This window comes from Ascaphus truei, chromosome 2 (genome assembly GCF_040206685.1).
Source record: "Ascaphus truei isolate aAscTru1 chromosome 2, aAscTru1.hap1, whole genome shotgun sequence".
In the NCBI taxonomy this organism is placed as follows: Eukaryota; Metazoa; Chordata; class Amphibia; order Anura; family Ascaphidae; genus Ascaphus; species Ascaphus truei.
Window position 1 is genome coordinate 490,846,393 of NC_134484.1, and position 25,501 is coordinate 490,871,893.

The window sequence follows — 25,501 nt, forward strand, 5'->3', positions numbered from 1 at the left end:
GCTGCACAAACAGCTGGGGAGCTGTAGCACAGATAGAGTCTGTGCTGTTAGAGAGATCCCAGACACATTGAGACTCTCTGTTCCAGGCATCACTAGTCCCTGGAACCCACCACAGGGATCCCCCCACAGACACCATAACAGACCCTAGACTGACGTGGAGAGCACCCTGACTACAGGTACCTCTCTTTGGACTTGTGTCAAAGGTTGATAAGAAGCTTAGTCTTCCAGCCTCAGATAGGGACTGCTGAATGTTAGTCAGTCCCCTATGTAGCGTCCCTGAGTGTATCTGTGTGAACAGTCCTCAGCACATTGATAGGACAACAGCAGCCGCAAGGGGAGATAGAGAAAGGAACTGTGTGTGTGTTGCTGAGAATAAAGCAATAACAAAGCAGCAGCATATATCCTGCAACTCCCAGAAGCCTCTGCTGCTGTAATCAGACATGCTCAGACCAAGGGAGACAAGACTTATCCCAAGAGAAAGAGGGAGCATCTAAATCCTAACCGCAGGCGCAGGGATTCCCACAAGGACCGCTATACTGACAGCCTTGCATGCTGCCCCTGCTGAGAGTGACCGATCCACCAACATCTCCGGTGTTTTACCCTCTGTGCACATCCCCTACAGGCCTAAATCCACAGTAGGGTGCTAAGCTTTAGAACGCCTTTCCTCCCGTTTACTGTGGATAGGACTAAAGCTTAGCACCTTCTGTGGCTCTGGGTCAGTGTGTGGTAACACAGGGAAGATGTATTTGCATTTTATTGGCATTGATGTCTTGCATATTTATGAATTCTGTGGGAGCTTAATTGCTTCATCTTGTACTACAGTAAGTAGTTACATTCCTGTCGCTAATTGCAACACCTTTAATACAGAGCCATCAATCATTCCAGCAACGTGTGGGCTATTTGGGAGGAATCAGCCATTATTTAAATGTGCCCAGACCTATGTGTTCCTCCTGAGGGCGATACACGCCTGTCACCGCTCCCCGGAGAGCTTATAAATGTGAGGTGCACAGTGCAAAGAGCAGCCAGTCCTGAGACAGCGGCAGAGAGGAGACAGGCACCTGAAACTCACAGGTAACATAGCACCTGTACATATACATAGCACCTATACACACACAGCACCTATACACACACACAGCACCTAGATATACACAGCACCTATACATACACACAGCACCAATACACACACATCACCTATACACACACAGCGCCAATACTGTAAACACACACAGCGACTCTACATACACACAGCGCCTCTACATACAAACAGCACCTCTACATACACACAGCATCTCTACATACACACAGCGCCTCTACATACACACATCATCTCTACATACACACAGCGCCTCTACACACACAGCACCTCTACATACACACACAGTGCCTCTACATACACACAGCACCTCTACATACACACAGCGCCTCTACATACACACAGCGCCTCTACATACACACAGCACCTCTACATACACACCGCACCTCTACATACACATAGCACCTCTACATACACACAGCGCCTCTACATACACACAGCACCTCTACATACAAAGCACCTCTACATACACACAGCACCTCTACATACACACAGCGCCTCTACATACACACAGCATCTCTACATACACACACAGCACCTCTACATACACACAGCACCTCTACTTACACACAGCGCCTCTACATACACACAGCGCCTCTATATACACACAGCACCTCTACATACACAGCACATATACATACATACAGCGCCTCCACATACATACAGCGCCTCTACATACACACAGCGCCTCTACATACACACAGCGCCTCTACATACACACAGCGCCTCTACATACACACAGCGCCTCTACATACACACAGCGCCTCACATACACACAGCGCCTCTACATACACACAGCGCCTCTACATACACACAGCGCCTCTACATACACACAGCGCCTCTACATACACACAGCACCTCTACATACACAGCACCTCTACATACACACAGCACCTCTACATACACACAGTGCCTCTACATACACACTGCGCCTCTACTCACACAGCGCCTCTACATACACACACAGCACCTCTACATACACACAGCGCCTCTACTCACACAGCGCCTCTACATACACACACAGCACATCTACATACACACAGCACCTCTACATACACACAGTGCCTCTACATACACAAAGCGCCTCTACATACACACAGCACCTCTACATACACAGCACATATACATACACACAGCGCCTCACATACACACAGCGCCTCTACATACACACAGCGCCTCTACATACACACAGCGCCTCTACATACACACAGCACCACTACATACACACAGAGCCTCTACATACACACACAGCGCCTCTACATATACACAGCACCTCTACATACACAACACCTCTACATACACACAGCGCCTCTACATACACACACAGCACCTCTATATACACACAGCACCTCTACATACACACAGCGTCTCTACATACACACAGAACTTCTACATACACACAGCACCTCTACATACACACAGCACCTCTACATACACAACACCTCTACATACACACAGCGCCTCTACATACACACAGCGCCTCTACATACACACACAGCACCTCTATATACACACAGCGCCTCTACATACACACAGCGCCTCTACATACACACAGCGACTCTACATACACACAGAACCTCTACATACACACAGCACCTCTACATACACACAGCACCTCTACATACACAACACCTCTACATACACACAGCGCCTCTACATACACACACAGCACCTCTACATACACACAGCGCCTCTACATACACACAGCGCCTCTACATACACACAGCGCCTCTACACACACACAGCGCCTCTACATACACACACAGCACCTCTATATACACACAGCACCTCTACATACACACAGCGCCTCTACATACACACAGCGCCTCTACATACACACAGCACCTCTACATACACACAGCGCCTCTACATACACACAGCGCCTCTACATCCACACAGCGCCTCTACATACACACAGCGCCTCTACATACACACAGCGCCTCTACATCCACACAGCACCTCTACATACACACAGCGCCTCTACATACACACAGCACCTCTACATACACACAGCGCCTCTACATACACAGCACCTCTACATACACACAGCGCCTCTACATACACACAGCGCCTCTACATACACACAGCACCTCTACATACACACAGCGCCTCTACATACACAGCACCTCTACACACACACAGCGCCTCTATATACACACAGCGCCTCTACATACACACAGCGCCTCTACATACACACAGCGCCTCTACATACACACACAGCACCTCTATATACACACAGCACCTCTACATACACACAGCGCCTCTACATACACACAGCGCCTCTACATACACACAGCACCTCTACATACACACAGCGCCTCTACATACACACAGCGCCTCTACATACACACAGCACCTCTACATACACACAGCGCCTCTACATACACAGCACCTCTACATACACACAGCGCCTCTACATACACACAGCGCCTCTACATCCACACAGCGCCTCTACATACACACAGCGCCTCTACATATACACAGCGCCTCTACATACACACAGCGCCTCTACATACACACAGCGCCTCTACATACACACAGCGCCCCTATATACACACAGCACCTCTACATACACACAGCACCTCTACACACACACAGCGCCTCTACATACACACAGCGCCTCTACATACACACAGCGCCTCTACATACACACAGCGCCTCTACATACACAGCACCTCTACATACACACACAGCGCCTCTACATACACACAGCGCCTCTACATCCACACAGCACCTCTACATACACACACAGCGCCTCTACATACACACAGCGCCTCTACATACACACAGCGCCCCTATATACACACAGCACCTCTACATACACACAGCACCTCTACACACACACAGCGCCTCTACATACACACAGCGCCTCTACATACACACAGCGCCTCTACATACACACAGCGCCTCTACATACACAGCACCTCTACATACACACACAGCGCCTCTACATACACACAGCGCCTCTACATCCACACAGCACCTCTACATACACACACAGCGCCTCTACATACACACAGCGCCTCTACATCCACACAGCCCCTCTACATACACACAGCGCCTCTACATCCACACAGTGCCTCTACATACACACAGCACCTCTACATACACACAGCGCCTCTACATACACACACAGCACCTCTATATACACACAGCACCTCTACATACACACAGCGCCTCTACATACACACAGCGCCTCTACATACACACAGCACCTCTACATACACACAGCGCCTCTACATACACACAGCGCCTCTACATCCACACAGCGCCTCTACATACACACAGCACCTCTACATACACACAGCGCCTCTACATACACACAGCACCTCTACATACACACAGCGCCTCTACATACACACAGCGCCTCTACACACACACAGCGCCTCTACATACACACAGCGCCTCTACATACACAGCACCTCTACATACACACAGCGCCTCTACATACACACAGCGCCTCTACATCCACACAGCGCCTCTACATACACAGCACCTCTACATACACACAGCGCCTCTACATACATACAGCGCCTTTACATCCACACAGCGCCTCTACATACACACAGCGCCTCTACATACACACAGCGCCTCTACATACACACAGCGCCTCTACATACACACAGCGCCTCTACATACACACAGCGCCCCTATATACAAACAGCACCTCTACATACACACAGCACCTCTACACACACACAGCGCCTCTACATACACACAGCGCCTCTACATACACACAGCGCCTCTACATACACACAGCACCTCTACATACACACAGCGCCTCTACATACACAGCACCTCTACATACACACACAGCGCCTCTACATACACACAGCGCCTCTACATCCACACAGCGCCTCTACAAACACACAGAGCTTCTACATACACACACAGCGCCTCTACATACACACACAGCGCCTCTACATACACACACAGCGCCTCTACATACACACAGCGCCTCTACATCCACACAGCGCCTCTACATCCACACAGCGCCTCTACATACACACAGCGCCTCTACATCCACACAGCGCCTCTACATACACACAGCGCCTCTACATCCACACAGCGCCTCTACATACACACAGCACCTCTACATACACACAGCGCCTCTACATACACACACAGCACCTCTATATACACACAGCGCCTCTACATACACACAGCGCCTCTACATACACACAGCGCCTCTACATACACACAGCGCCTCTACATACACACAGCGCCTCTACATACACACAGCGCCTCTACATACACACAGCGCCTCTACATACACACAGCGCCTCTACATACACACAGCGCCTCTACATACACACAGCGCCTCTACATACACACAGCGCCTCTACATACACACAGCGCCTCTACATACACACAGCGCCTCTACATACACACAGCGCCTCTACATACACACAGTGCCTCTACATACACACAGCGCCTCTACATACACAGCATCTCTACATACACACAGCACCTCTACATACACACAGCACCTCTACATACACACAGCGCCTCTACATACACACAGCGCCTCTACACACACACAGCACCTCTACATACACACAGCACCTCTACATACACACAGCACCTCTAAATACACACAGCGCCTCTACATACACACAGCACCTCTACATACACACAGCACCTCTACATACACACAGCACCTCTACATACACACAGCGCCTCTACATACACAGCATCTCTACATACACACAGCACCTCTACATACACACAGCACCTCTACATACACACAGCGCCTCTACATACACACAGTGCCTCTACATACACACAGCGCCTCTACATACACAGCATCTCTACATACACACAGCACCTCTACATACACACAGCACCTCTACATACACACAGCGCCTCTACATACACACAGCGCCTCTACATACACAGCACCTCTACATACACACAGCGCCTCTACATACACACAGCGCCTCTACATCCACACAGCGCCTCTACATACACACAGCGCCTCTACATACACACAGCGCCTCTACATACACACAGCGCCTCTACATACACACAGCACCTCTACATACACACAGCGCCTCTACATACACACAGCACCTCTACATACACACACAGCACCTCTACATACACACAGCGCCTCTACATACACACAGCGCCTCTACATACACACACAGCACCTCTACATACACACAGCGCCTCTACATACACACAGCGCCTCTACATCCACACAGCACCTCTACATACACACAGCGCCTCTACATACACACAGCGCCTCTACATACACACAGCGCCTCTACATACACACAGCGCCTCTACATACACACAGCGCCTCTACATACACACAGCGCCTCTACATACACAGCACCTGTACATACACACAGCACCTCTACATACACACAGCACCTCTACATACACACAGCGCCTCTACATACACACAGCGCCTCTACATACACACAGCGCCTCTACATACACACAGCGCCTCTACATACACACAGCACCTCTACATACACACAGCGCCTCTACATACACACAGCACCTCTACATACACACAGCGCCTCTACATACACAGCATCTCTACATACACACAGCACCTCTACATACACACAGCACCTCTACATACACACAGCGCCTCTACATACACACAGTGCCTCTACATACACACAGCGCCTCTACATACACAGCATCTCTACATACACACAGCACCTCTACATACACACAGCACCTCTACATACACACAGCGCCTCTACATACACACAGCGCCTCTACATACACAGCACCTCTACATACACACAGCGCCTCTACATACACACAGCGCCTCTACATCCACACAGCGCCTCTACATACACACAGCGCCTCTACATACACACAGCGCCTCTACATACACACAGCGCCTCTACATACACACAGCACCTCTACATACACACAGCGCCTCTACATACACACAGCACCTCTACATACACACACAGCACCTCTACATACACACAGCGCCTCTACATACACACAGCGCCTCTACATACACACACAGCACCTCTACATACACACAGCGCCTCTACATACACACAGCGCCTCTACATCCACACAGCACCTCTACATACACACAGCGCCTCTACATACACACAGCGCCTCTACATACACACAGCGCCTCTACATACACACAGCGCCTCTACATACACACAGCGCCTCTACATACACACAGCGCCTCTACATACACAGCACCTGTACATACACACAGCACCTCTACATACACACAGCACCTCTACATACACACAGCGCCTCTACATACACACAGCGCCTCTACATACACACAGCGCCTCTACATACACACAGCGCCTCTACATACACACAGCACCTCTACATACACACAGCGCCTCTACATACACACAGCGCCTCTACATACACACAGCGCCTCTACATACACACAGCACCTCTACATACACACAGCGCCTCTACATACACACAGCACCTCTACATACACACAGCACCTCTACATACACACAGCACCTCTAAATACACACAGCGCCTCTACATACACACAGCACCTCTACATACACACAGCACCTCTACATACACACAGCGCCTCTACATACACACAGCGCCTCTACATACACACAGCACCTCTACATACACACAGCACCTCTACATACACACAGCACCTCTACATACACACAGCACCTCTACATACACACAGCACCTCTACATACACACAGCACCTCTACATACACACAGCACCTCTACATACACACAGCGCCTCTACATACACACAGCACCTCTACATACACACAGCGCCTCTACATACACACAGCGCCTCTACATACACAGCACCTCTACATACACACAGCGCCTCTACATACACACAGCGCCTCTACATCCACACAGCGCCTCTACATACACACAGCACCTCTACATACACAGCACCTGTACATACACACAGCACCTCTACATACACACAGCACCTCTACATACACACAGCGCCTCTACATACACACAGCACCTCTACATACACACAGCGCCTCTACATACACACAGCGCCTCTACATACACACAGCGCCTCTACATACACACAGCGCCTCTACATACACACAGCGCCTCTACATACACACAGCGCCTCTACATACACACAGCGCCTCTACATACACACTGCGCCTCTACATACACAGCACCTCTACATACACACAGCGCCTCTACATACACACAGCGCCTCTACATCCACACAGCGCCTCTACATACACACAGCGCCTCTACATACACAGCACCTGTACATACACACAGCACCTCTACATACACACAGCACCTCTACATACACACAGCGCCTCTACATACACACAGCGCCTCTACATACACACAGCGCCTCTACATACACACAGCACCTCTACATACACACAGCGCCTCTACATACACACAGCGCCTCTACATACACACAGCGCCTCTACATACACACAGCACCTCTACATACACACACAGCACCTCTACATACACACAGCGCCTCTACATACACACAGCGCCTCTACATACACACAGCACCTCTACATACACACAGCGCCTCTACATACACACAGCGCCTCTACATACACACAGCGCCTCTACATACACACAGCGCCTCTACATACACACAGCACCTCTACATACACACAGCACCTCTACATACACACAGCACATCTACATACACACCGCACCTCTACATACACACACAGCGCCTCTACATACACACAGCGCCTCTACATCCACACAGCGCCTCTACATCCACACAGCGCCTCTACATACACACAGCGCGTCTACATACACACAGCGCCTCTACATACACACAGCGCCTCTACATACACACAGCGCCTCTACATACACACAGCGCCTCTACATACACACAGCACCTCTACATACACACAGCACCTCTACATACACACAGCACCTCTACATACACAGCACCTCTACATACACACAGCGCCTCTACATACACACAGCACCTCTACATACACAGCACCTCTACACACACACAGCGCCTCTACATACACACAGTACCTCTACATACATACACAGCACCTCTACATACATACACAGCACCTCTACATACACACAGCGCCTCTACATACACACAGCACCTCTACATACACACAGCACCTCTACATACACAGCACCTCTACATACACACAGCGCCTCTACACACACACAGCGCCTCTACACACACACAGCACCTCTACATACACACAGCACCTCTACATACACAGCACCTCTACATACACACAGCGCCTCTACATACACAGCACCTCTACATACACACAGCGTCTCTACATACACACAGCGCCTCTACATACACACAGCGCCTCTACATACACACAGCGCCTCTACATACACACAGCGCCTCTACACACACACAGCACCTCTACATACACACAGCACCTCTACATACACACAGCGCCTCTACATACACACAGCGCCTCTACATACACACAGCGCCTCTACATATACACAGCGCCTCTACATACACACAGCGCCTCTAAATACACACAGAACCTCTACATACACACAGCGCCTCTACACACACACAGCGCCTCTACATACACACAGCACCTCTACATACACACAGCGCCTCTACATACACACAGCGCCTCTACATACACACAGCACCTCTACATACACACAGCGCCTCTACATACACAGCACCTCTACATACACACAGCGCCTCTACATACACACAGCACCTCTACATACACACAGCACCTCTACATACACACAGCGCCTCTACATACACACAGCACCTCTACATACACACAGCACCTCTACATACACACAGCGCCTCTACATACACACAGCACCTCTACATACACACAGCGCCTCTACATACACAGCACCTCTACATACACACAGCGCCCCTACATCCACACAGCGCCTCTACATACACACAGCGCCTCTACTCACACACACAGCACCTCTACATACACACAGCGCCTCTACATACACACAGCGCCTCTACATACACACAGCACCTCTACATACACACAGCGCCTCTACATACACACAGCACCTCTACATACACACAGCACCTCTACATACACACAGCACCTCTACATACACACAGCACCTCTACATACACACAGCACCTCTATATACACACCGCACCTCTACATACACACACAGCGCCTCTACATACACACAGCGCCTCTACATCCACACAGCGCCTCTACATACACACAGCACCTCTACATACACACAGCGCCTCTACATACACACAGAGCCTCTACATACACACAGCACCTCTACATACACACAGCGCCTCTACATACACAGCACCTCTACATACACACAGCGCATCTACATACACACCGCACCTCTACATACACACACAGCGCCTCTACATACACACAGCGCCTCTACATCCACACAGCGCCTCTACATCCACACAGCGCCTCTACATACACACAGCGCGTCTACATACACACAGCGCCTCTACATACACACAGCACCTCTACATACACACAGCGCCTCTACATACACACAGCGCCTCTACATACACACAGCACCTCTACATACACACAGCACCTCTACATACACACAGCACCTCTACATACACAGCACCTCTACATACACACAGCGCCTCTACATACACACAGCACCTCTACATACACAGCACCTCTACACACACACAGCGCCTCTACATACACACAGTACCTCTACATACATACACAGCACCTCTACATACATACACAGCACCTCTACATACACACAGCGCCTCTACATACACACAGCACCTCTACATACACACAGCACCTCTACATACACAGCACCTCTACATACACACAGCGCCTCTACACACACACAGCGCCTCTACACACACACAGCACCTCTACATACACACAGCACCTCTACATACACAGCACCTCTACATACACACAGCGCCTCTACATACACAGCACCTCTACATACACACAGCGTCTCTACATACACACAGCGCCTCTACATACACACAGCGCCTCTACATACACACAGCGCCTCTACATACACACAGCGCCTCTACACACACACAGCACCTCTACATACACACAGCACCTCTACATACACACAGCGCCTCTACATACACACAGCGCCTCTACATACACACAGCGCCTCTACATATACACAGCGCCTCTACATACACACAGCGCCTCTAAATACACACAGAACCTCTACATACACACAGCGCCTCTACACACACACAGCGCCTCTACATACACACAGCACCTCTACATACACACAGCGCCTCTACATACACACAGCGCCTCTACATACACACAGCACCTCTACATACACACAGCGCCTCTACATACACAGCACCTCTACATACACACAGCGCCTCTACATACACACAGCACCTCTACATACACACAGCACCTCTACATACACACAGCGCCTCTACATACACACAGCACCTCTACATACACACAGCACCTCTACATACACACAGCGCCTCTACATACACACAGCACCTCTACATACACACAGCGCCTCTACATACACAGCACCTCTACATACACACAGCGCCCCTACATCCACACAGCGCCTCTACATACACACAGCGCCTCTACTCACACACACAGCACCTCTACATACACACAGCGCCTCTACATACACACAGCGCCTCTACATACACACAGCACCTCTACATACACACAGCGCCTCTACATACACACAGCACCTCTACATACACACAGCACCTCTACATACACACAGCACCTCTACATACACACAGCACCTCTACATACACACAGCACCTCTATATACACACCGCACCTCTACATACACACACAGCGCCTCTACATACACACAGCGCCTCTACATCCACACAGCGCCTCTACATACACACAGCACCTCTACATACACACAGCGCCTCTACATACACACAGAGCCTCTACATACACACAGCACCTCTACATACACACAGCGCCTCTACATACACAGCACCTCTACATACACACAGCGCTTCTACATACACAGCGCCTCTACATACACACAGCGCCTCTACATACACACAGCGCCTCTACATACACACACAGCACCTCTACATACACACAGCACCTCTACATCCACACAGCACCTCTACATACACACAGCGCCTCTACATACACACAGCACCTCTACATACACACCGCACCTCTACATACACACACAGCACCTCTACATACACACAGCACCTCTACATCCACACAGCACCTCTACATACACACAGCGCCTCTACATACACAGCACCTCTACATACACACAGCGCCTCTACATACACACAGCGCCTCTACATACACACAGCGCCTCTACATACACACAGCGCCTCTACATACACACAGCGCCTCTACACACACACAGCACCTCTACATACACACAGCACCTCTACATACACACAGCACCTCTACATACACAGCACCTCTACATACACACAGCGCCTCTACATACACACAGCGCCTCTAAATACACACAGAACCTCTACATACACACAGCGCCTCTACACACACACAGCGCCTCTACATACACACAGCACCTCTACATACACACAGCGCCTCTACATACACACAGCGCCTCTACATACACACAGCGCCTCTACATACACACAGCACCTCTACATACACACAGCGCCTCTACATACACACAGCGCCTCTACACACACACAGCGCCTCTACACACACACAGAACCTCTACATACACACAGCACCTCTACATACACATAGCGCCTCTACACACACACAGCGCCTCTACACACACACAGCACCTCTACATACACACAGCGCCTCTACACACACAGCGCCTCTACTCACACAGCGCCTCTACATACACACAGCACCACTACATACACACAGCACCTCTACATACACACAGCGCCTCTACACACACACAGCACCTCTACACACACACAGCAACTCTACATACACACAGCGCCTCTACACACACAGCGCCTCTACTCACACAGCGCCTCTACATACACACAGCACCTCTACATACACACAGCACCTCTACATACACACAGAACCTTTACATACACACAGCGCCTCTACATACACACAGAACCTCTACATACACACAGCACCTCTACATACACACAGCGCCTCTACACACACACAGCACTTCTACATACACACAGCTCCTCTACATACACACAGCACCTCTATATACACACAGCGCCTCTACTCACACAGCGCCTCTACATACACACAGCGCCTCTACATACACACAGCGCCTCTACATACACAGCACCTCTACATACACACAGCGCCTCTACATACACAGTGCGCCTCTACATACACACAGCACCTCTACATACACACAGCACCTCTACATACACAGCACCTCTACATACAAAGCACCTCTACATACAAAAAGCACCTCTACATACAAAAAGCACCTCTACATACACACAGCACCTCTACATACACACAGCACCTCAACATACACACAGCGCCTCTACATGCACACAGCGCCTCTACATACTGTACGCACAGCACCCCTACATACACGATGTGCCTCTATATACACAGTGCGCCTCTATATACACAGTGCATATCTACATACACACAGCACCTCTACATACACAGCACCTCTACATACAAAGCACCTCTACATACAAAAAGCACCTCTACATACACACAGCACCTCTACATACACACAACACCTCTAGATACACACAGCGCCTCTACATACACACAGCGCCTCTACATACTGTACGCACAGCACCCCTACATACACGATGTGCCTCTATATACACAGTGCGCCTCTATATACACAGTGCATATCTACATACACACAGCACCTCTACATACACACCGCACCTCTACATACACACCGCACCTCTACATACACACAGCACCTCTACATACACACCACACCTCTACATACACATAGCGCCTCTACATACACACAGCATCTCTACATACACACACAGCACCTCTACATACACGCAGCACCTCTACATACACACAGCACCTCTACATACACACAGTGCCTCTACATACAGAGCACCTCTACACATACACACAGCGCCTCTACATACACACAGCGCCTCTACATACACACAGCGCCTCTACATACACACAGCGCCTCCATATACACACAGCACCTCTACATACACACAGCACCTCTACATACACACACAGCATCTCTACATACACACACAGCGCCTCTACATACACACAGCGCCTCTACATACATACAGCGCCTCTACATACACACAGCGCCTCCATATACACACAGCACCTCTACATACACACAGCACCTCTACATACACACACAGCATCTCTACATACACACACAGCACCTCTACATACACAGAGCGCCTCTACATACACACAGCACCTCTATAAACACACAGCACCTCTACATACACAGCACCTCTACATACACACCGCACCTCTACATACACACAGCATCTCTACATACACACACAGCACCTCTACATACACGCAGCACCTCTACATACACACAGCACCTCTACATACTCACAGCGCCTCTACATACACAGCACCTCTACACATACACACAGCGCCTCTACATACTCACAGCGCCTCTACATACACAGCACCTCTACATACACACAGCACCTCTACATACACACAGCACCTCTACATACACAGTGCGCCTCTACATACACACAGCACCTCTACATACACACAGCACCTCTACACACACACAGCACCTCTACATACAAAGCACCTCTACATACAAACAGCACCTCTACATACACAGCACCTCTACATACACACAGCACCTCTACATACACACAGCGCCTCTACATACACACAGCGCCTCTACATACTGTACGCACAGCACCCCTACATACACGATGTGCCTCTATATACACAGTGCGCCTCTTTATACACAGTGCATATCTACATACACACAGTGCCTCTACATACACAGCATTGCTACATACATAGCACACCTCTACATACAAAGCTTCTATAAGTACAAATGTATAGTGTCAGGCAAAGAACTACTCATATGCTTTATTGAGGAGGTGTTTTTTAAGATGGGTCTTAATGGTGGATAGAAAGGGTACTAGTTTGGTATTGACGGGAAGGGCATTCCAGAGGTGCGGGGCAGTCAGTGAGAAAGGTTTAAGGCGGGAGAGGGCATCCTTTAGCAGAACACAAGAGTTGGGATGGTGCATAGCGAGAATTTAGGGCTGAGATGTAAGGAGGGGCAGAAGAATGTAAAGCTTTAAAAGTGAGGAGAAGAATGGAGTGTGAGATGCGGGATTTGATAGGAAGCCAGGAGAGGGATTTCAAGAGGGGAGACGCAGAGACAGATTTAGGAAAGAGTAGAGTGATTCTGGCAGCAGCGTTTAGGATAGATTGTAGGGGAGACAGGTGAGAGGCAGGAAGGCCGGACATCAGGAGGTTACAGTAATCGAGATGTGTGATTGTGTCAGAGTTTTAGCAGTCTAGAAAAAGAGGAAAGGTCATACAGTGAGAAACAACAGAAACCATCAAAAAGCGCAACAGATAGATTGATGAAACATCTAAATATGTAAATCAAATGCTGCCTAAACACCTGTGGTTTCCTCCCTAAACCACATTAACTACTGAACTAAATATAATGGTGTTCATGGCGCAATTTTGATGAATAGTGCAATATAATGTGCAGACAACCCAGTGCTAAAAATATACAAACACTAATTACACATCTACTGCTGCTCCATTTGCTGCAAGGACGAGAGCATGTAGAAATAAGGCAGGGGCCAGGACTGGGTGAGATATCCCCAGAAGCAAGGAGGAGAAGCATGGAAAGAAAGAGAATGTGTGAGACTGATTTGTTGGGGTATGTTTTAGTGCATGGGGTATAGCTGTGTGGTGTCAGAGGGCTAAACATGCAGAGAGGTTCCAGGACAGTTAGGGTAAGGTAAACTCCACACTGCCAGCCTTCCTTCTTCCCATGATTGCCCTATTCTCTGACGCTGGCTTCACAAAAGTGTAACCACTCAGTGTGTCTCGTAATGTATAAAAATATCAATCCATCTACAAAAAAAAGGATTCTTTTGTGTAAAACATTAATATTTTTATAAATTACAAGACCGTGTGAGTGCCTACACTTTTGTGTTTTATGCTAGATACTGATCCTCCTGGATTTTGTTGGTCATGCTCTAGTGGGCACATATACCATGGTACCATTAGTGCTCCTACCAAAGGACATTATGGCACTTGGATCAGACATGTCCTCTGTCTCCTGGGGCAGGAGAAGTCACAGAGTGTCATCTATATAACCTACTCAAGGCCGATGCAAGAGTATTTGTCACCTTAAGCTAAACTTCAGCCATGCACCCGCCACCCTCCCCCCCAATCTTTCCCCCCAAAATGTCTATGTGGGCTAGACTTGCTCCAGCCTGATACAATCCTCTCCCTATCACCACCATCATTCTCTTTCCCTCACCCCTTTTCATACTCTTATGCCCGTTAATCCCCTCTTCCTCCTCTCTCACCCCCTTCATCCTCTCTCATCCCTAACACAGTTCAAATTCCTAACCTGGCTGAAGAGGTCCACCCTGGCACTGGAAGTTCTCACTTTCTTCCAGGTCGCCGAGGTTGGAGTGGTGGGGTGTCCTATGCCACAGATTCCACCGCCCTCCTCCTCTGCAGTGCACATTTCCTCCTCCGCTCTGTGACTGTTCTGCCCCCGCGTGTCACACCGCCGCCATTTCTCACCTCATCCTCTGCCCCCCCCCACCAAAATGTGCCACCTTAGGCTGCCTAGTGGTTGCACCGGTCCTGCCTTCTTACCAACCTCTCCCCTCATGCTCCCCTCTTCACCCCTCTCCCACTCCCTCCCTCTCTGTCCCCTTCCCTCTCTCTCACCCGCCCCTTTTTCTCACCCCACACACCTCTCCATCCCCCTTACCCGTCTCTCACTCCCCCTCTCTCTCAACACCATCTCTCTCCCCCATCATCCCTCTCTCTCCCACCCCGACCCCTCTCTCCCCTTTTCCCTATCTCTCCCCCCTCTCCTACTCCTCTCACACAGCCCCTCCCATCTCTCCACCCACACCCTCTCTCACCCCCAAACCTTCTCTCTCACCCGAGCTCTCTCACTCCCCTCTCACCAACTGCCCTTTATTTGACACCCTTCTCATCTCTCTCACTCCCTTCCCTCTCTCTCACACTACCCCTCCCCTCTCTCTCCCCCCTCACCTCTCACTTACCCACCTCTCTTTTACCCCCAATCCCCATTTTTGCATCCCCCCATTTTTGCAGCCCCGCCCCCCCTTACCAGAATAGTGATGTGCAGCAGGGAGAGCAGGTTATAGGTACTCTGCAGTGGAGTGTGACAGCAGCTTGGGAAAGCAGCCTGCTCTGCTCCTGGCCTCCCACACGCCCCCCAAAATGGGACATCCTAGGCAGCCACCTAGGTCCGCTAGTTGTTGCAGTGGCCATGAACCTACAGCACTCTCTCTCTCTCTCTCTCTCTCTCTCTCTCTCTCTCTCTCTCTCTCCACACATAGGATCGCTGGTAGCTGTAGGAAGCCATGCTTCTCCTCTGTACCTTCCTCACCCTCTGCCTCAGCGCAGTGCACAGCCAGTTCCCCAGAGTCTGCACCACAGATGAAGCTATAAGTGACAAGAGCTGCTGCCCGGCCGGAAAGGATGGAAGTCCCTGTGGTTCCAACTCAGGGAGGGGTATATGTCGGAACTGGGTGACACATGTCATAATTCCAACTCTCATAGCATCTGGCTTTGCAGCTAGCGTTCCCCAGTATGATGATGACCGCCTGGACTGGCCACGACACTATTATAACAAAACATGTGAATGCTTTGGAAACTACGGTGGTTTCAACTGCGGTGACTGCAGAAACGGCTTCCATGGAGAGAAATGTGATCGGAACAAAACTGTGGTTCGGAGAGAGATCCGGGAACTGTCGTTAACGGAGAGGAAAAAAGTATTTCGTTATTTGAAAATAGCAAAGACCACAAAGAGCAAAGACTTTGTTGTCCTGACCACTCGAGACAGACATCACCGAGACACGTATCGCTTTGTGGATGCTACCATCTATAATGTCTTCGCCTGGATTCATTACTACGCTACACAGGCAATAATGACACCTAGCTCCTTTGATCAGTCACATACCTATGCCCATCGAGGCCCTGCTTTTCCTGGCTGGCACCGTCTTGGTTTAGTCTTTTTAGAGAGACAAATCCAGCTTTTGACCGGTGATGAAGACTTTGCTCTTCCATATTATGATTGGCGCGGAGAGAAGAACTGCTCAATCTGTACTAACGACTTCATGGGAAAAAACAATGGGCAGGGGACACTTGATCCATTTTCCGAGTTTGCTTCCTGGAGGGTGAGTGATGTTTTATTTCTAATTCCCAACTTCAAACAGAAATGGCAAAAGGGCCATCAGAACGGCAAACATTAGAAATAAAGAGATTGCAATTTAAAGTGAAATCAATCCAAAGTACATGAATACTGAAAGGATTAGAACAGAGGCCCCTTTCAGGGTTCAATCGGCCAGAATATTATTAGTGATAAGGTGAAAGCAGAGATATTAAACCAACGTTTTACCTATGTGTCCATGAACACCAAACATGAGTCATGTACCTATGTAATGCTATAGTTATACTGTATGGATGGAGAGTCCGGGAACATCTTAGTTGGTCTCATTTTAACAAATTACCTAATTTGTTCTCTGCCGCTGAGGTGCACTCAGCCAGTTACATCACCTTCAACCTCAAAGGTCACGTACCAGATGATCGTGTATCCTTATCTCTGTTGTCCATTAATAAATGTTGGGAGTTGTACAAAGAGGGACTCGCTGTCTCCTTAAGGGTTCAATGTCAGGGACTTACTGTACCAGGCAGGCAGATTAGCAGCAACATTATATCTTCATTATAAGAAAACTGAGATTACAGTCTGACAGTGTCTCTATCTCCCAAATCCTGAGGAAGGGCTGGTTCTCTCTCTATAAAGATGTAATTATATTTACTGCAAATCAATGCCTGGCATGTTCCTGTGACTTCTTCCTATGCTGGCCCCGTGACTTCTTCCTATGCAGGCCCTGTGACTTCTTCCTATGCTGGCCCTGTGACTTCTTCCTATGCTGGCCCTGTGACTACATCCTATGCTGGCCCTGTGACTTCTTCCTATGCTGGCCCCGTGACTTCTTCCTATGCAGGCCCTGTGACTTCTTCCTATGCTGGCCCTGTGACTTCTTCCTATGCTGGCCCTGTGACTTCTTCCTATGCTGCCCCTGTGACTTCTTCCTATGCTGGTCCTGTGACTTCTTCCTATGCTGGCCCTGTGACTTCTTCCTGTGCTGTCCCTGTGACTACTTCCTGTGCTGTCCCTGTGACTTCTTCCTATGCTGGCCCTGTGACTTCTTCCTATGCTGGCCCTGTGACTTCTTCCTATGCTGTCCCTGTGACTTCTTCCTATGCTGGCCCTGTGACTTCTTCCTATGCTGGCCCTGTGACTTCTTTCTATGCGGGCCCTGTGACTTCTTCCTATGCTGGCCCTGTGACTTCTTCCTATGCTGGCCCTGTGACTTCTTCCTATGCTGGCCCTGTGACTTCTTCCTATGCTGGACCTGTGAGGGCATTAACATGGAAGGGCCATAGTCTGCAGTATTCAGGATTATAGCAACTAGGCAATGGGAAAATTACCTTCTCTGTGTCTTCTCCTATTCCTCAGTCCATCTGCAGCGGGATTAACTATGTGGAAGCTTACTGTCCGGTGGTTGAGCATGAATATGAGATGGAAAGGCTGCGCAGGAGACCTGGTACCGACAATACAGTTAACAGACTGCCCTCGTTCCAAGATGTGGTGGACACACTCAGGTGGAGCGTCTTTGACAGATCCCCATATAACAGCAGAGCAACACGAAGCTTCCGTAATGTCCTGGAAGGTGAAATACTAATTTTGTATCTTTTTATGTGTTAGGATTAAACGATGTTTATGTAAATTATGCAGATATTTTCCCTTGAACATTTTGGAATTTGTGGAAACTCACCAATTTCAATCAATCGTAAAAATGTCTGAAAGTGTCATGGATTCTTCTTCCATCTAATGTTTCTACCACCTGTACATTGATCAATTAGTTTATCCATTGTATTCCTGTCCCTATATTACCATCCTAAATAAACCTACTGACAGAAATAGGGAGAGCTGGGATCCAGTGATGGGGATGGGATCAGTAAGTGAGGGACATGATACAAACTGGCTCTTGATGTTTCTGTGTTCTCTCTTTGCTTAGGTTTCATTAGGCCATCAAATGGGATGACACCAGCCACAACCATGCATAATCAAGTCCACGTGTACCTGGGAGGCACCATGGGCCAAGTCCCAATATCTGCCAATGACCCAATGTTTGTCCTGCACCATTGTTACATTGACAAGTAAGTTTCTGCACAAATCAACTCTGCTGTTTAAACCCTTTGTAGATACTTTCCCCGGCTGTAGCTGCATGTATAGAAATGTTCCTCTGCCAGATTTGCCTGTGGGAGGTACAATTTCTGCCATGAGGGCAGGAAGAGGGTAAATATTAGAGAGGAGGAGAGATGAGGAGAAGAGAAAGGGGTTTAACAAAGTATAAGTGGAAAGTATGTTTCATAAAGAGAAGTGCCAGAACAAGAGGTCACTGCGCTGAAGCGGGAGGGTGACAGAGTTAGGGGAAATGTGAGGAGGTACAGAAAGGGCGGTGAATATCTGGAATAACCTTCTAACAGAGGAGGTTGAGGCAAATTCAGCCAGAGAATGATAAACGTATTGTGATAGATATAAGGATAGTCTAAGTATGAAAGGAAGACAAAGGACGGAGGTCTGAGGTTTTATACCAGGCAGGAAAATGGCAAATTAGGCGCGTCACGTGGCTCTATTCTGCTGTCGAATTCTATGTTTGTGTAGGTGAATGAGTGAAGGTCAGGATTAGGAGCAAGTGAGGATGAAAGGCAGGAAGATAGTAGATTGCAAACAGAGGTTTAGATGAGAATAGAGACAGTTCGAGTGAACAGCCGGTTATTTGAAGTTTCAAGAGTTTACATTAGGTAAAAGAGTAGAGTAAGAGAGGACATGTGTCTGGTTAAAGTATAGAGTGTTGGTTGGAGAGCAGGTTGGTAGAGACGGTAAGTGGAGAGAGAGTTGGTAGAGACGGTAAGTGGAGAGTGAGTTGGTAGAAAACAGAGTGGTAGAGAGCGGGTTATTGGAGGGTAAATTGGTGGAGAGCAGGGAGATGGAATGTGGGATAATGGTGGATAGGTTTGTGGAGAACAGGCTGGTGGAGAGAGGGTTGGTGGAGAGTTGGTTAGTAGAGAATATTGTATTTATTTGGCGCATATAGCAAGACAGATCTGTTATCTTTGCTTTTCTGTTACAGGATCTTTGAGTTATGGATAACCAAATATAATGGAAATCCTGATACATATCCTGAAAACGATGAGCCGGGACAAGGCCCCGAAGAGTGCTGCACCCCGTACTTCCCATGTTTTTGGAACAAAGATCTCCTCCGGAAGTCAACAGATCTTGGATACAAGTATTCAACATATCAGGGAAGTTAAAAGAGCGATAAGTACAGCAGGCAGAGGAAGTACAGCAGGCAGAGGAAGTACAGCAGCCAAAGGAAGTACCGCAGCCAGAGGAAGTACAGCAGCCAGAGAAAGTACAGCAGGCAGAGGAAGTACAGCAGCCAGAGGAAGTACAGCAGCCAGAGGAAGTACAGCCGCCAGAGGAAGTACAGCCGCCAGAGAAAGTACAGCAGCCAGAGGAAGTACAGCAGCCAGAGGAAGTACAGCAGCCAGAGGAAGTACAGCAGGGATACTAGAGTTTAAAGCTAATAAATGTGTCTGCCATTGCACCAACCTGTAGAGACGTCTCCTTTTCTTTTATCTCCTTTAACTTTTGGTGCTGACCTGCCTCCTGTTCCCACTTAATCCTGTGCTGGGAAGATAGCAGCGACACGCAGTCTCCGGTCTCGGCAGGCTATGCATTCTGGGTGCGACTTTGCTCTGCTCAGCGGTGACTGACAGTCCTGCTAATCATGCATTGTCCTAAAGAGGGGAGGCGTTAGCATGTCATTTACCCTACAAAAAGCTTTGATCCCGCTCTGCATTTAATAAAGCTGCAAATTTCCTTTTCCTATCGGTTTTCTATAGAATTGTCTTTCTGAACGCTCAGAAAAATAAAATATTTCACTCTGCCTTATACTATGTCTGCATTTGTGACTAAATATATCTCCTGAATATTTAATGGTGCACATACAAGGACATGAGATGCACAATGTGTTTTCAGTAAAACGTTCTGGGCCTTATTTACAAGCGCACATAGAATCACACGCGCTGAGTCCAGGCATATGATAGGTAACTTTAGTGAGGGTCCCTCCTGCTGCTCCAAATCCTCCCGCAATCAACGGGACAATACTGGGAAAATGAAAACAAGAAGTAGCGCAACGAAGGGACGGGTAAATATATTCATCATTTATATAGAGATCTAGCAAAATATATAAAACTCACATCAAGTATAAGGTACATCGGCACAGCCACTTTAACTTCATAACAAAACGCAGTGCCTGGCAGGTAATCTTCCAACCTCCTAGCCAGGAAAGTCCCGCAGACGCCGGCTCCTAGCAGGGCAGCCGATCGGCAGCCAAATGAAGGCAACAGTGGTGATGTAGCAATGGGAGGGTGAAACGGCCTCTACGCGTTTCGCATCATACGCTTCGTCAGGGGGAAGTTCATAAAACCCATCAGGCAGCCAGATAAAGGCAACCAAACAAATAACAATAAAGCAATGACTGTCACGGTAGCTTGTGCAGGGTTACAGTATAACACCAAATCTCTGGGTTGAATTGAATACGACTAAGATATGATAATTAAAGTTTATTCCTTGAAAAAGGTGAACACATAGGATTGTACAAATAACACACAGAATATGGACACTTACAGGGGAAGGGGCAATGAAGCAATCAGGATCTGGATTAGCAATTCATCAGGCAATCAGGAATCATTCAGATGTTGTAACGAAGACACTGGGCATAGGGCTTACACTCGTTTATATGGGATTTAAGCCCTATCCCTTAACATTGGGTGTCAGGTATTGGTTAACAATTAAAGACATACAAAGGAGGCATAGAATCCTCCTCAAAGATCCTCATTGGCTGCACACAAGGCTAGCTCTTCCCTCACCCCCTAAGCATGGTGAGAGGTACTTGGTCCACCTCACTAACTATAGTTAGATCAGCTCTACTCATGAGCTGATCACTCCTCTGCTTCCTAACACTATCACTCTAACACTTCACACTTCACTCTCCTAAATAGGAAGTGACAGTGCTTTATGTAACCTCCAGTAGGCAACGACCCTGCGTCTCTTGATTGGACACAGGGTCATGTGACCTACCTTCACTCACACAACCCAGTGTCATAAGCGGGGGAAACCCATGTCAACTCCTGGCAATCTGCCTTTAGCAGAGTTTACACACAGGAGGAGGATAGAACTATAGCCCCATTTCTTACCAGGACTACATACAGCATTTCTCTGCCATTGAAGTCAATGGCAGAAACCCAAATTAAACAATTCACCAGACTCTGTTTTATTGCTCAGAGAGGGTCGGAATTGCCATGCTGTCATGCCGGAACGATGACTACATGGTGGCCAAATCCCAGCCCTCTGGTCCTTACAGAACAGAAGTTATGGGTTCCAGGTTATCACAGTTTTTAACTTAGCCATTTACCTCGTGGCTTTTACCTCCATTGGAATCAATAGGGCCGGCGCCACCATAGGATTCAATGGGACCTCCGCTACTATTGGAGCCAATGGGCAACCCACACTTTTTCAGTTACCCATACTCCGTTCGGTTGGTCGGAGAGGGTCGGGAATTGCCATGCAGTCATGCCGGAACTATGACTACATGGTGGCCAAATCCCAGCCCTCTGGTCCTTACGGAACCGGAGTTATGGGTTTCAGTTTACACTGTTTTACACTTAGTGTTTAAAAGCCATGTGGCTGTAACGGGTATTCCCCCACCCAATCGCAGATTATAGTGTGGGTGCGGAGAACGTACAGTGTTACCAGCGTGTGGTGCGTTACCTGTTGGCTCACAGGAGGGCTGAGCTTCCGCCAAGGGGAACCTGGGGCAATTATGATACTATGAGTAACCACTTACCCGGTGCAGCGCTCCACCTGCGATGGTTCCTAGAAGAGCAGGAATTGGTCCTCGCAGGACATCATACAATAACCATATACACGTATGTGAGATAACCAAATACCTTTTACTTTGGAGCATAAGAAACACATATATCATCGCACTGAATATAACAGGTGTCCCTCTCTAGAGGAGACACTAACCACTGCGTCTCACACAACGCTAACACTATCTTGCACCACAGCGGACGCCAACACTTTATGCGCCACGGCGGACGCTAACACTTTATGCGCCACGGCAGATGCTAAAACTTTATGCGCCACGGCGGACGCTAACACTTCCACAGAATGATCCCACCCCGTGTCCAGTAACCCAACCCAATGTCTCGCACTCCCAAGTCATATACAAGTGTGTGTGTGACTGCGCAGCCACTATGTCTGGTGATAGGCCTTGTTGGTGCACTTGAGGTTATGGGTTACCTGCCGAGCACTCCAGTGCTCGGACCTGCAGCGGACTTCACAAAGGATCAAGGCGAACTCCCGCACGATATCCGTGATCCACCGCAGGATGATCCATCAGAGGCGACCTCGCTCTGATGATAGTCCAGCTCTCTCCCAGCAAGACACGCAATGTTCTTTGCACTCTATAACATATAGCTAATGGGTAGAGTCCCTAACATAGGGCCTGTCCCTACAACACTCCACTAGGGTGACTCAGGGCTATCTGGGGCCTAGGGGAATTGCTGGCCTAGTGCAGGGAGTCACTGACTCCTGCACCCTACCTCCTTCCCCTAGCTGCTCCGGTCACCAACTACAATCCCCTCAAGCCCGCAAAATGTATCCTTTCAGGTCTGCAGGGCAATCCTTCAGCCCCATTGGCTCCCTGGCGTCATATGGGGTCCCCTAAGGCTCATGGGATCTGTAGTCCCTGGCTAAAACCTTCCCTGGTAGGCTAGGGCTTCGCGGGCTTTTTCCTCCCTCTCCTGCGCCTGTGCAATCTTTCTCTGGGGCTCGCAACCTTCGTGCTACTTCTCCCTGGTAGGCTAGGCTTCCTTGCGGATGCACGATGACTGCGCATGCGCGAGTATCCGGGCAATGGCGGCGCCCTCACCGCCCGGCTCCGGGAGCGCCGGGAGCCCGGTGACGCGATCACGGCCTTAGCAACCGGCCGCACGCGTCCCCGGCAACTCCCGAGCCGGAGCCTGACCGCCCTGAAACTCGGCGGTACCCGCAATCGCGCCTGAGGTGAGGGGGTACGGACGCAAAGGGAGACCTAGCTACACGGCTTTTCTCCGCCATTGCGGTCAATGGTGGGACCCTCATGGCCGGCGCGACCCTTTCTCGTCGCCATTGACTGTCGGACCC

General features: G+C 49.2%; 1 protein-coding gene across 1 annotated transcript; it reads left to right on the forward strand.

The window, feature by feature from the left end:
• The first annotated feature begins 925 nt into the window (after positions 1–925).
• On the forward strand, positions 926–22,206 carry LOC142488068 (tyrosinase-like). The gene is made up of 5 exons (XM_075588439.1): positions 926–1,071; positions 17,511–18,350; positions 19,697–19,910; positions 20,259–20,400; positions 21,378–22,206. Exons 2-5 carry the CDS (start codon positions 17,535–17,537, stop codon positions 21,556–21,558), a joined length of 1,353 nt encoding a protein of 450 aa, XP_075444554.1. The 5' UTR covers positions 926–1,071; positions 17,511–17,534; the 3' UTR covers positions 21,559–22,206.
• The last annotated feature ends 3,295 nt before the right edge of the window (positions 22,207–25,501 follow it).